The sequence below is a fragment of the Crocodylus siamensis genome, chromosome 5 (genome assembly GCF_052110815.1).
Source record: "Crocodylus siamensis isolate JL-2025a chromosome 5, ASM5211081v1, whole genome shotgun sequence".
Taxonomy (NCBI): domain Eukaryota; kingdom Metazoa; phylum Chordata; order Crocodylia; family Crocodylidae; genus Crocodylus; species Crocodylus siamensis.
In genome coordinates this window covers 77,925,182-77,937,365 of record NC_143399.1, presented here as the reverse complement: position 1 = coordinate 77,937,365, position 12,184 = coordinate 77,925,182, and the positions used below count along the sequence as shown (strand labels likewise).

Below are 12,184 nucleotides of genomic sequence, written 5' to 3'. Positions count from 1 at the left end.
TGAAGGACATAGTGAACTGAACTGTTTCAGGTTCTAACTACAGTTATACTTCCTTAAATACATCAGTCAGTTTTTGATTTTTTTAAATGTATGTTTTATTATATCTAGACTAATGTCATTTAAGCAGTAATTTAAAAGTGTGTATTTGATTAAATTCCAATTTGCATCTATATGCAGCAAGAAAAATAAATAGTATAAAGATGTTTGAATTTTCATTTGATTATAAAAGCATGAATAAAATGTATTTTTAAACTGCACTAAAATAAGCGTGTAGTTATAGCAAAAATAAGGATTAAATACTACCAATCAATAAAAAAGTTTTTCTTAGGAAAATAACTGAAAGAGTACAAAAGCAAAACATTAAGTTAGATTAGTTAAAGCAAGGTTTCCTGCTTTGTGATTTAAATGATCTCAATTAACCCACAATGAACCATCCTAATTTCAACCTTCAGCCAAGGTTTGACTTGGTGGGATAGGGGGATCATCTCATTTAACTCATTTTGTATGGATTGTAGTCTGTCAGAGAAAGGGATATGAGAACACCTAGGCATGCAAAACTGCTTGTGAGCAGGGTTCTACTGACTTTGGGGCAGCTGCCCCATTTCACAGGAATAACACAGTGCCCAGCAGCCATTTCACAAATGCAGTGGCCCCCTCTAAGCCTCCAGCTGACCAAGGAACTCCTCTGGGAGCCACCATTTTTTTCAGTATCCCCCCCCACCCTGGGGATTTTGTAGGCATTGCCCCATTTCACAGGCAATGCCAGATTTCGAGAAATCAGTTTCAGTAGATCTCTACCTATGTGGAATGCCACTGACAGACATTCTATTAAAGGCACAATGCCTCCAGGGCAGTAGGTGTGATCAGATCCAAATTGCACCCTATTGCTGGGATCCCCCTGCATCAGCAAGCAGGAAGCTTGGTGCTCAGTATGCCAGTGGCTCAGAGCCTCCCCAGGTAACTGGTGTTCCCATGCCTGGGTGTGCTGCCAGTCAGCCGACTAGTGATTCCAGCCATGGAAGTGCCTGGATACTTTGCATCTTTCTCAAGGAACAATGGGAACCAAGGCAAGCAGAAGCGTGTATAGAAGGTTAAGAGCCTAAACTCATGAGACTGTCAGGCAAAAACAGACAAAAATCGAGGTAGAGGGATCTAAAGTGACAGCAAGTAAAGATACAAAACTACCTCCCCCTACCCCCCCCACACACCAGGATATGACTATGTAAGAGAGAACTGTTAGGTCATACATAGAGCAGCTGAGCTCAAGTTATGTATTTTAGTTAGAGTCATGTTACCACTTAAAAATTGTTTTTAAAATTTAACATATTCCTTATGCTTTTGAAACAAAATGTTTGTGGTCACACAAGTCCCAAACATTTGCATAGACTGACAAAATGCACGTTGTTTCAAGTATATAGTCATCTCACTGAAAATTATGGTAATGAAAGTCTACTTCACTCCCCAAATCATTGAAGTGGGTCATTTAATTTTATTCTAGGACACAGTACACACACCCTTACATTTTCACTATTCTGTTTTAGACATACATGTTATGTTTGAAAAAAGCCACTGTACCCAGGCTCCTGGGTCTTGCAAGACCAAATTTTCAGTCTTATTTTCAGTTCCTAACCCCTTCCACTTTTTCCTCCTCACAAAGTCCCCTTGGTACACTTAGGATGTAGGAACATTCTTACATTTAACTTGGCAACTTTTTCATTAAAGCTAAACATATAAAGCAGGTTCTGGCATGTTGCACATACCTGGTAGACAGTATCAACTTATATTTTTTGGACTCTAATGGATGAAATGAACCCTATTCAGAGGTACAGTATTAGTTTTGCTACGCACATTCTGGGGAGAAGCTGTTGCAAGTAGGGGAGTTTCTTTCTGCTTCAGTTTCTCAAACTAGAATGAAATCTTAGACCAGACAAACTAATCTACCTGGTATAAATAAAACAAAGACAATTTCTCTGGCTCCAAAAAAACAATCTACCATAGTTTAGCTGTGGCAACAGTAAACAGGCTTTGGCAGCCTTTGCACTAGGAAGTTATGCCAAAAGAGGCTACTTGTGGACAGCACCCACTGCTGAGTTGCTAAAGCGCACATACATCACCAGGTTTCTTTTGATGATGCATGTCTTCCACAAGCAGCTGGGTCAACAGAACATACTGGAAAGACAACCAAATGTCCACCAAGGAAGTATACTATGGGATACAATTCCTCTTGGAAGGCCTGGGTAAGTAGCATCTTCTGTTCATAATGCATTTCTCTATACCTACTTTGTTTCTTCTGCTTTTGTGCTTGGCTGTTTTTAAACGCTTTGTTTTAAAAGCAAGTGTCCCCACAATGGAATAAACACAGACATCGGAGTTTACTAGAATTATTGCAAATACAAGTTTTATTCCAGGTAGGGTTTTTTTAGTTTCCATTAATACTGTCAGTGTAAGGTAATGACATTAAAAATAAAATCCAACTTACCTTGCACCTTAAAATAAAAAGAAAGAAAAAAAACTTATTTCCCCATTTTTTTCAGCATTGAGATGCATTTCCTGTGCCCAAATCTACGTGATAGATTAGCAAGATGCTACTGCCCATTTGACTATAATTTTATTTACTTAAAAAAAAAAAATGATTACCACCAAAGCATTGTGGGAGCCCTTGTTAAGGATCCAGATGCTAGCTACTGTATAAAACACAGAACAAAGACACTGTCCCTGCCCCAAAGAACTTACAATCTAGACATAATAAAATGTAACAGATGGACAGAGAGAAGAGTACAACAAAACAGTAAGACAGTATTGATAAAACATGATATATCATGGCATCAGTAAAACCAGCAGCCTAACCACTGTCAAATTTTATAGACATCACAGCAAAGTACATTTATGAAGAGATTTGAAAAAAATGAGGTAGCTTGGCAAACGTTTGAGATCTGCATGTCTGAAGGGAAGCCTGGGAAAATGAGATGACTGGTAATGTGGGAATAGATTGTGCAGGTTCCTGAATGAAATGGCTGATATTCAACACAATGGTGAAAGAGAAATCAGTGACGAGTATCAAAATTTTAGAAGTAGTTAACTGCTTTTGATGACAACAGTAATATTTGTTGTAAAAGCAGTTTAGGCCAAGCTGTGATCAGTGTTTTTTTGGTGTGTAAAGGACAGCCACAATTCCATCCATACAATACTCAGACACACAGGCCTGAAGAATCTAATGCTCCAACTTGTCCTCAACACCACAAAATCGGGGATTGCTGGAGTGCTCACATTTACCCACAAGTCAACTCCCACATATTTGGAAAAATGCAGCATGCACTCCCCTCAAGTGCGTTAGTGACCACCACATGACGTAACCCCCAAATCAGAGATATTCTGCTTGTAATATATATTTACCAGTACACAGCCTCTCAGCACTTCGAACAATGGCAGTTTTAATTCCACACTGAAGCTCTTAGTGCTGAGTCTCTACCATATAGCACAATAATCTCATGTATTAAAACAAAAACCCCTTTTGTTTTTCATCTCAAGTCTGTGTCCCCTAGGAAAACAGTGAAGGTTATGCAGAATGAGGGTTTAAGAAATTTGAATGACTTGAAACAAGATCTTTTTAGAGGTTTATAGTGGTCAGTTACTAACTTCATTGCACCCACCAGTATCTATAATGCAACAGTGAAGTGTAATGGTTCAGTCTGCAACCACTTTTCATTAGCAAGAGCAAATCAGAACAATATAGATTGATGGCTATTTAGTGCAAAATATGTCATTGTTTTGGGGTTGTACTGATATTAAGAAAAATCAACAGGTAATAAGAAACAAAGCACAAAGGCTTTTTCTTAATAAACTTTAATATTCTTTGAAGATCCATTTATCTGGATAAAAACACAGATTACAAGAAAATGCACTATTGCAAAAATGCTACATGAAGAAGCGCAGTAGTGCTGGCAATATTTGAATGATAAGACTGTTTAGAATTGTTCACCAAAGACTATGCCCAGGACAGAATCTTGGTGCAACTAAGAATGTTTGCCACTGGTAAATTTCATCTTTCTGAAAAAATATTTGTCTTACAGAAAGTACACCGCTATATAAATATTCAAATGTAAAATATTTGCATGTCAAAAATATTTGACGTGTGAATACTCAATTTATCTTAAATCAGCATGACAATGAATTTGAGCAAAACACGTTTTTGGCCATTGTCTCGTTACTTCATTTTAGTGGAAATTTTCTAAGAATCACTCCGAAGTGCTAACTTATTTATGCTTAATATTAATCAGAATAAGGTAATTTTGTCAAATACTAAACTGTTGACTTCCTGTTGATGACAGCTTACTCCTCTTGACACTTAACACAGATGTATCCTGTATGTATCCACTGTGAAAGAACACAGATACCAAGAAATTACTTAAAAACAAAACAAAAAAATCCTGAACCAATGCAGTTCTTAAACTTCACTGTCAAATCAGTGACAGAAATGTATATCATAGTAAAAAGTAAGATGACTTCCTATGGGAATCTTCCAGATTCTCAGGTACTATATTTTCTACACACTCTAACATTCCTGTCAAGTATAGAATAGAGTGCTCAAGAAGGGACTGATTTGCAACTTGAACATACTGCATTAATTGTTGGATTACTGCAATAAATGCATATATTTTCCCCTCCCAATCCAGAAAAGAACATTGCATCTAAGCATGATTCAGCACTACTTAAAGCTTCATATTACTGTTCTGTATATTTTTGTTAAGACATCTATATATATATATATAAAAACCCCACCACTGGGAGAGGATTGGGCGGAGGGGGGGGAAAGGAAAGAACACTTCCTATGTATAAAAATACCAGAATTTTTTCAACTTGATTTGGTGGTTTTTGTTTGGCTAGATTCTTGCAAAGAAATTACCTTTTTTCTTTGACTGTTGAATACTATATGGATCTTCTCCTACAGGCAATATTCTGTTCGTGTTGAATGAACATTTTAGAGAGCTATTACCATAAAAAAATTAATGTTGACCCCTTTTCAAAAAAGGTAAAGATAAATCTTATGCAATGGTGTAAGCTTATAGTAGAGTTTTGATTGTAAAAATAATTAGATCTTCCAGCTCTTTAGTTAAGGAGCATTTCACAGCAATTCTTATACTATGTTCTTGTTGTTTCTGTGCAAACAGCAACTAAGCTCACCCCACCCCTTTTTCAGGCCAAGTAAAACCCATTTTATTCAAGAACTGTACTTCAGTTTAAAATGTTGACCGTTAGAGATAAAGGAAAATCTGGTTGTGAATTAGGACAACTTTATTCCTCTTATCCATCCTCAACTGGCAATTTTAAGTGCTCCTACCACCTAACTCTAATGACTTCTTTTTAGCAGTTCGATTCAGGAAATGTTGACTGCTAGTGCCACAGAACGTTCAATGGAGCCCCTGAAGGTACTGTGTAAATTCTTGGAAGAGGAAATATTTTTCTGGATTTAACAGTAACTATACAATATTACAAACTCAAACACATGAAAAAAATAATCAGGCAATAGAAAATGTACAACAGCTTTGGTGTTATACAAAATAATAAAAAAGACTGACAGTAAAGTACATCGTTCATTAGGTTCTTACCACAGCCACTTCACTGTGGGCTCAAGTTACATGCTCCTTTCTATATTCTTGTGTGGCTTTTGCAGCCAAGGGGAAAAAAAACAAACCATATTACTGTAGCAAGAACTTCATGAACACCATAAAATAAGCTTTATATGTTATAAAAACATCTTGCCTCTTCGCACTATTGCTTTGTGGCACATGGTCAACAGAACAGCAGTCCAAAGTAAAGTGACAACTAGATTTAATAAATTAATATACTTTTTTTTTTAAAGATGTACAATGCACATTCTTTTTAATCCAAGGTTTTAGGGTGTCAGGATACTTCTATTTACACATTTACAGGCCTCAGACAGCATTGATAACATCAGAAAACGCAGGTAAAGGAGCAGAGCCTTAACTGCTATCTGGATGCTACAAAGAGAAGCCAAAAATAAAAACACTGCTGAGAGGATCAGAAAGATATCCAAATATTGAAGAAAAGTCTATGAAAAAGGACAAGTAAAGGCAAAGGGAAGGTCAAGATGTTTAATATGACCATTCTATTCTTGTGAAGACTGAGGTGGTGTTGTTGATGTGCCTTGTTTACCAGATTTTCGCTCATAATTCACAAGCCGTTGCCCCACAAGGTACCTAGGATTACAATAAAAACAATGAATAGCTAGCAAAACACAGTACAATTTAATAATATCAACATAAATGCATTCTTCTCAGCTTTCTGTCCTCCAATACGGTAAAAATACCTATTGTTTCCTGAAATCCCCTCACCAATTTTCTTCCATATCATTTGATGAAGTAATCAAATTCAAGCTCTTTTTTCTCATCTTCTACCCCACGGCTATCCAACTGCCTAGGCTCCCACCTGGCCACTATTTCTCCCCATTGCTCCCTCTGAAGCAACAGCTAGGGGCTCCAGGCTCCCCCTCCTTTCTCGCTATCCCTTCCCATCCCTACCCTAGGGGGTAAGGTGGGTTGGAGTAGTACAGCGCAGTGCAGCAGGCAATCCTGAGGGATCCTGAGTGGCAGAGTGCAGTGGGGTAGCTTGTAGCTGGGAAGTTAAGGATGAGAGGAGAAGCAAAGGGGAAGAAGCAGGGTGGGGAGGATGCAAATGCAGTGCAGCAGGGAGGTGTCTGGGAGGGTGGTACAGCAAAGGGGCATGCAACTGCCACAACCCATGGCCCTGCTGTTGCAGCCCCTGCTAGTGTGGCCTGTTCTACACAGTTCAGGATTAAAAAGGAGGCACTACAGGTTTGTATCCAAGGTCCCCCACTTTTGGAGTTAGAATTTTCACCTTTTTTTCTTTTAATGAAAAAAAAATGCAGACACTGTTGGGTAGATCACATTTTAAGCATTTCCTCAGAATACCTGCATCAGCCCGCAGAAAGCCTGTCCAAAGAGGTACAATCTCATGTGAAATGGGGGGAATGCTAATTCCAAAACCCAAAGCTCTGTGAGGCCCTGCAGTACCGTAGCTAATCATGGCCACGTACAGATGTTCAGTTTCTACCAGGAAAGTTGCTGCTGTCCCAGTAGAAATGAGGGAAGTACAAGCATTTAGTTCAATTTCTCCTGCAGAAAACATGCCTGATTTTGGTTTAAAAAAAAAAAGTGCTCTCTCATTTAGCATGGAGGATTCTGCCTGCAAGAGAGTTAGTTAGACCCTTCCCTGCCACTCCACTAACAGACAAGTCCAGCAGTGGAAAGATGCTCTCTGTACTTTCCAGTCATCCTGAGCTAGAGAAGAAGTGGGGAACCACAGCAGCTTGACTCCTTCTGGGCTTGGGAGGAGTCAGAGGGCTGAAGAATGCCCCCTGCACAAACCCCAGACTGGTGACATCCAATCTGGGGAACAAGTTGGGAGCATCGACTTTTTGCTCCCTCCCAGAAACCAGGAGGGGAGGAGAGGAATAGCCACCCAGTGCTCCTTGCTCATTCCCCAGACTAGGGCATCCAAGTTAACAGATGGCATGCCCTCTTTAAACAGGTACATGTTGCTGGGAGGGGAAATTTCTCCCATCTCCAGCTGCATATGCCCATTTTGACACATACAGATGGTCAGGCTCCCTCACTCCCAGCAGCATGCTCCTGGTGCCTCTTAAATGGGAATATACCAGGGGATTGGAAAAGTCCTTCAGCTGTACTTGTGGAAGGCACTGAGTCGGACAGCAAGGAGCCACTCCCCAGGGTCAGGCCTACAAGCACTTAGGGAAATTTTAAAAGGGGTATGCATTCACCTAGGGGCCCCAGCTACCAGCTCACTTTTTAAAGGTCCAAGGTGACATGAGGCCAACAGGAGATGTTGGGTTCATGGCACCCTGGATTTTTAAAAAAATATACCCTGTCTGGGGAACAGGTGGGGGTAGTGCCCTGCTACTCCATCCCTTCACAGAAACCAAGAGGGGAGGGACCAGCAGCCAGTGCTCCCAGTGCCTTCCCCATACCACAGTGACCCATGGGGTATACACTCCCCACTCCCCAGAACAGGGAAGGCACAGGGAGCAAGGGTGGCAGCAGTCTGGAAGACATGTAAGTTCCCTCTTCTAGAAAGACATCTAGCAGTGGACATGTCCCAGTTTTTGTCTGTTTATATCCTATGTATTAGGAGAAGAGTGTAGTGGGTCAAGCCTTATGACCTCCACAAATATACCAGGTACCTGGGTAGACAAAACCTCCTCACTGTTACTGGTTTTACTTAGATTTGAGGACTAGCCCATGGCAGGTGGTGGCTCAGCTCTGGCTTCTGCCCAAGGCAAAAGCTGGAGCGGTGCTACTGCCTGACCTGTGCCAGGGTAGGTTGTATACCAGAGGAGGGGCCATGCAGGAAGCACGGTGAAGACGCATGGCATATAGCTTGGAGGAAAACACAGGGATACCATTCTCCCCTTTCTCCTCCCCCCTGATGTTTACCTTCAGCCCCAGCCCTGCCACTGCTGACTACCTCAGAGCTTTCACCCAGAAACTAAGCAGTAGGGAGTTGCAGGGGGCAAGCAGAGCAGGAGGGCAAGTGGCAGGTTAACAGGGACAGGCAGCACATGCACAAGAGAAGCAGGGGGCAGTCAGGGGAGGAGGTCTGGCCCCTTGCCCCCCCCACCACTGCTTTGGGAGAATTAATTTATGATCCTCCAATAATTAGATTCTATACATAGAAAATTATAAATATTTATAAAATATAATTATTGGGGGGCTGTCTTAAATTCAAAGTCATCTTGGATTTGGGTAAATACAGTAGGTTACCTCACTTTGAGAGGGAAATGACCTTGTATTAGCTATGAGGTAAGAACACACACACAGGCACTTACTGCCATAGAGTAGCTGATGTGGCTTTGCAGCATACTACTAATAACCAGTTTGCATATCCATGTCTTCAGTTTCACACTGCCTATAAAAACTAGCCTAACTACGGTGATGTTGGGTTGTAAAATAAGTTTACTTATAGATAGAGTGTGCTCTACTTTTCAGGTGATCATGGAACAGTTACAATCTTTAACCCAGTGGAAATGTGCCAGATTTAAACAGGCTATTTTGCCCTATAGTTTTCAATCACATATGATAAATCTGTGAAGGTAAATTTGGAACCAGGTCTGCTTAAACTGGTGGACCTGGAAGGATAGGATTCCCATCAAAACCACCACCATATGTAAGAAAGGATAAATCTGATGCTGTACCAGGTTCTGCATTTCAGCAGTAACACCTCTTTTCAATCAGAATAAATACAACCTGAGTTGCACTGCCCCACACCACTCTATCACACTATACTTAAACCATGATACAAGGGATACCTTTCAAAGGCAAAATGATTGTTCAGTCACCAAATTTATCAAAGTCTTCGGCTTTTTTAATGATGCTGTGAACAAGGGTACCATTCACATGCATTTTTTTGTGAAACATATGTTTTACTAGTAAAATGGCAAAAACTTTACCAGATGAACCACTATATTTTAGTGAACTGGATCACTACCAACTGAGAATATATTTGAACTGATAATCAATAATATGTTAAACATTTTCAAGTTATCCAGTCCCTTAGTGGCAATGCATTTGCAGTTAGTTCGTCTTGCACTTTTGCCAGGCACCTGCATATATTGGGATTTGCAGCTAAATATCTGTTTCCTGATCACTTCTTTAACATATTGTTACATCAGTTTGGACCAAATATTTATTACATGTCTAAATATTTTCCAATATATACACACTCAAATAAGACCACTAAGAACAGAAATTAAGAATTCTCAACAGGGACTAAGACCTCATTGAAAAATGCCATGACAAGTTTTCAGGGTGCAATATCCCCTCTTCAGAATACCAGAGTATGTGAGAGGAGGAGGAAACCAGAAAAAGTTCTCTTAAAGTAACCTTCACAGCTCCACATACAATCTAATTTTGTGCATCACCCAATAAGCAGTTCATAATAATAATTTAAACTTTTATTTTGAAACTTTCATCACCTAGCTCCAAGCCCTCTTTCTGACTTATATCCTTACATTTACAAACTTAAAACTCCACATAAATCAAACACTAAATCTGAGTTTATGAAGAACATAAAGATGAAAACCTAAATCAAATGGTGGCATTAAAAGAGCAATAAAACAAAAGACTTTGTCTACTAATGTTTAGTTCCAACCTTCCAATATTTCTGAACTGTATATACTCCACAGTTGTATCAAAAGATGAACTCATGACAGGCAGATTATACTTTTGCTGTAATATTTCTGCTTTAAATGTGTTTTTATTGTAGTAATTTAGCATTCCTCAGTTTCCCTAGGTGGCCTCTACATGAGGGAAAGAAGGGTTAATAGAGCCCTTACTAAAATCAAAAGCTGCCTATATGCTGGATAAGACATCTCAGGTTCAGATTAACAAGCATCCCTTGACAGAGGACACCCCTTCTCCCTCCCACTGCCTTGGGAGTATAAAGGAAAAGGGAGAAATTAGCATGAAACAACAGAAAAGTGAAGAGAAGGGTCTGAAAAAGAACATCAGAGTGTAGAGACTGGGCAGCAGAGATAACTTTTGGGTGCTCCGGGTTGTATAGGCTGGATGGGGAACAGATACACTACTTAACCCTTTGGAGGGCAGAAAGGACTTGGTTTTCTGGACTGCAGTTTGCCCAATAGAGGATTTTGTTGAAGAGGAACTGTTTGCTTTGCTGCTTAGGATTCAGACTGAACTGGAAGCTACCTTGAGAGAGGTCCACAGATAATCAGGGGTTGTCAGATTGAATGTCCAGGTCTCACTCCACTCTGAAAGCCACTCTTGGGCTGCCTACAGGGGCTACTCATTGAGACTAGACAAAGCCAGGGGTCCTGAACAAGCACTCCCTGGGGAAATCCATGATACACTGGAGTCGCTGACAGTAAATTCAATTCATGGTAACTTGTTTGTAACAGTATACTGCATTATGTAGCTCCTTGTTTTTACCTCTCAGCAACTAGTCTGCTGCCAATTCCTTAGCAAAATGATCCTCCCATAAAGGAGGGGAATAGGCTAGATGACCTCTTCAGGCCCTTTCCAGATTTACCATATTCACTCTATTAGAAGACAGCCCCCTTCCCCTCCCCCCCAATTTAACACAGAACCAAGGATTTTTCCCCACACTCATTTTAGAATCAAGGATGAGACTGGGAACCCCATCTTTCTCCCCCATTACTGCAGGCTTCATCACCTCTCCCCACACTGCCTGCAGTAGTGCGGGGAGTGAATACAAGATGAATCTTCCAATATGTCGATTCTATACATGGAAAATTATAATAAATTTATTTTTCCAAATACAGAATACAATTACGAGGGGGATCATCTTAAATTCAGGGTCAGTATATTTGGGTAAATATAGTACATTTCTAAGATTCCCGAACTCACACCAAATCTAATCCTTGCTGTGACAATAAAGGAAAAAAAAAAAGACATACTTCATACTCACTTGTCATTTTTAATATGTTCATAAAGGCGCTTAAACTGGCGGACCTGGAAGGATAGGATTCCCATCAAAACCACCACCATAAGTAGGAAAGGATAAATCCGACGCTGTACCAGGTTCTGCATTTCAGCAGTAACACCTACAAAACACACACACAACAGGTCTTTATTTTAAAGGTTAGAATCATATTAGAACATCAACACACACTTTTCTGTGCCTTCTCAAATCAATGAGCTGCAATTAAAGCTAACCATTAGCATAAAATACATATTTTAAAATCCTTATCAACTGAAAAAAATTCCTGCCCTAGTAAGCATGCTATTATTCAACTTCTAATAAATGTCTTATTTAAATTTTGTTTTAGTTCATTTGTATTCTTTAGTCATAGGATAATTCAGTAATATGACCACATTTTTTTAAGTTCTGTATAGCATTGCTAACCCTCCCAGATTGGTTCGGCGTCTACTGGAATTGGCATCAATCTTCCGGTGACTACTGAAAGCAATCCAGAAGATTGATATTGTGAACAAACAGGTTGAACAGTACAACTAACATTACATAATGTTGGGAAAAAAAATCTCCTGAAATAGCTTCAGAGTTGGCAACCCTAGCTCCATATGGTACCAGCAACTGGTTTGTACTGTTTCTAAATGATGAAAATCTGCCCTGCAAACCTAGTGAATGG

At 39.8% G+C, this 12,184-nt stretch overlaps 1 protein-coding gene across 2 annotated transcripts in view; it reads right to left on the bottom strand.

Moving 5' to 3' along the window:
• Window positions 1-2,371: 2,371 nt before the first annotated feature.
• The window catches only part of MARCHF6 (membrane associated ring-CH-type finger 6), an 82,037-nt gene continuing 72,224 nt past the window's right edge, over window positions 2,372-12,184 (bottom strand). For both annotated transcript variants that reach the window (XM_090049290.1, XM_090049289.1), the window contains exons 25-26: window positions 11,503-11,638; window positions 2,372-6,218 (exon numbers count right to left, since the gene is read on the bottom strand). In XM_090049290.1, the coding sequence (XP_089905416.1) occupies window positions 6,128-6,218; window positions 11,503-11,638 (227 nt within the window). In that variant the 3' untranslated portion in view covers window positions 2,372-6,127. The remainder of the gene's footprint in view (window positions 6,219-11,502; window positions 11,639-12,184) is intronic.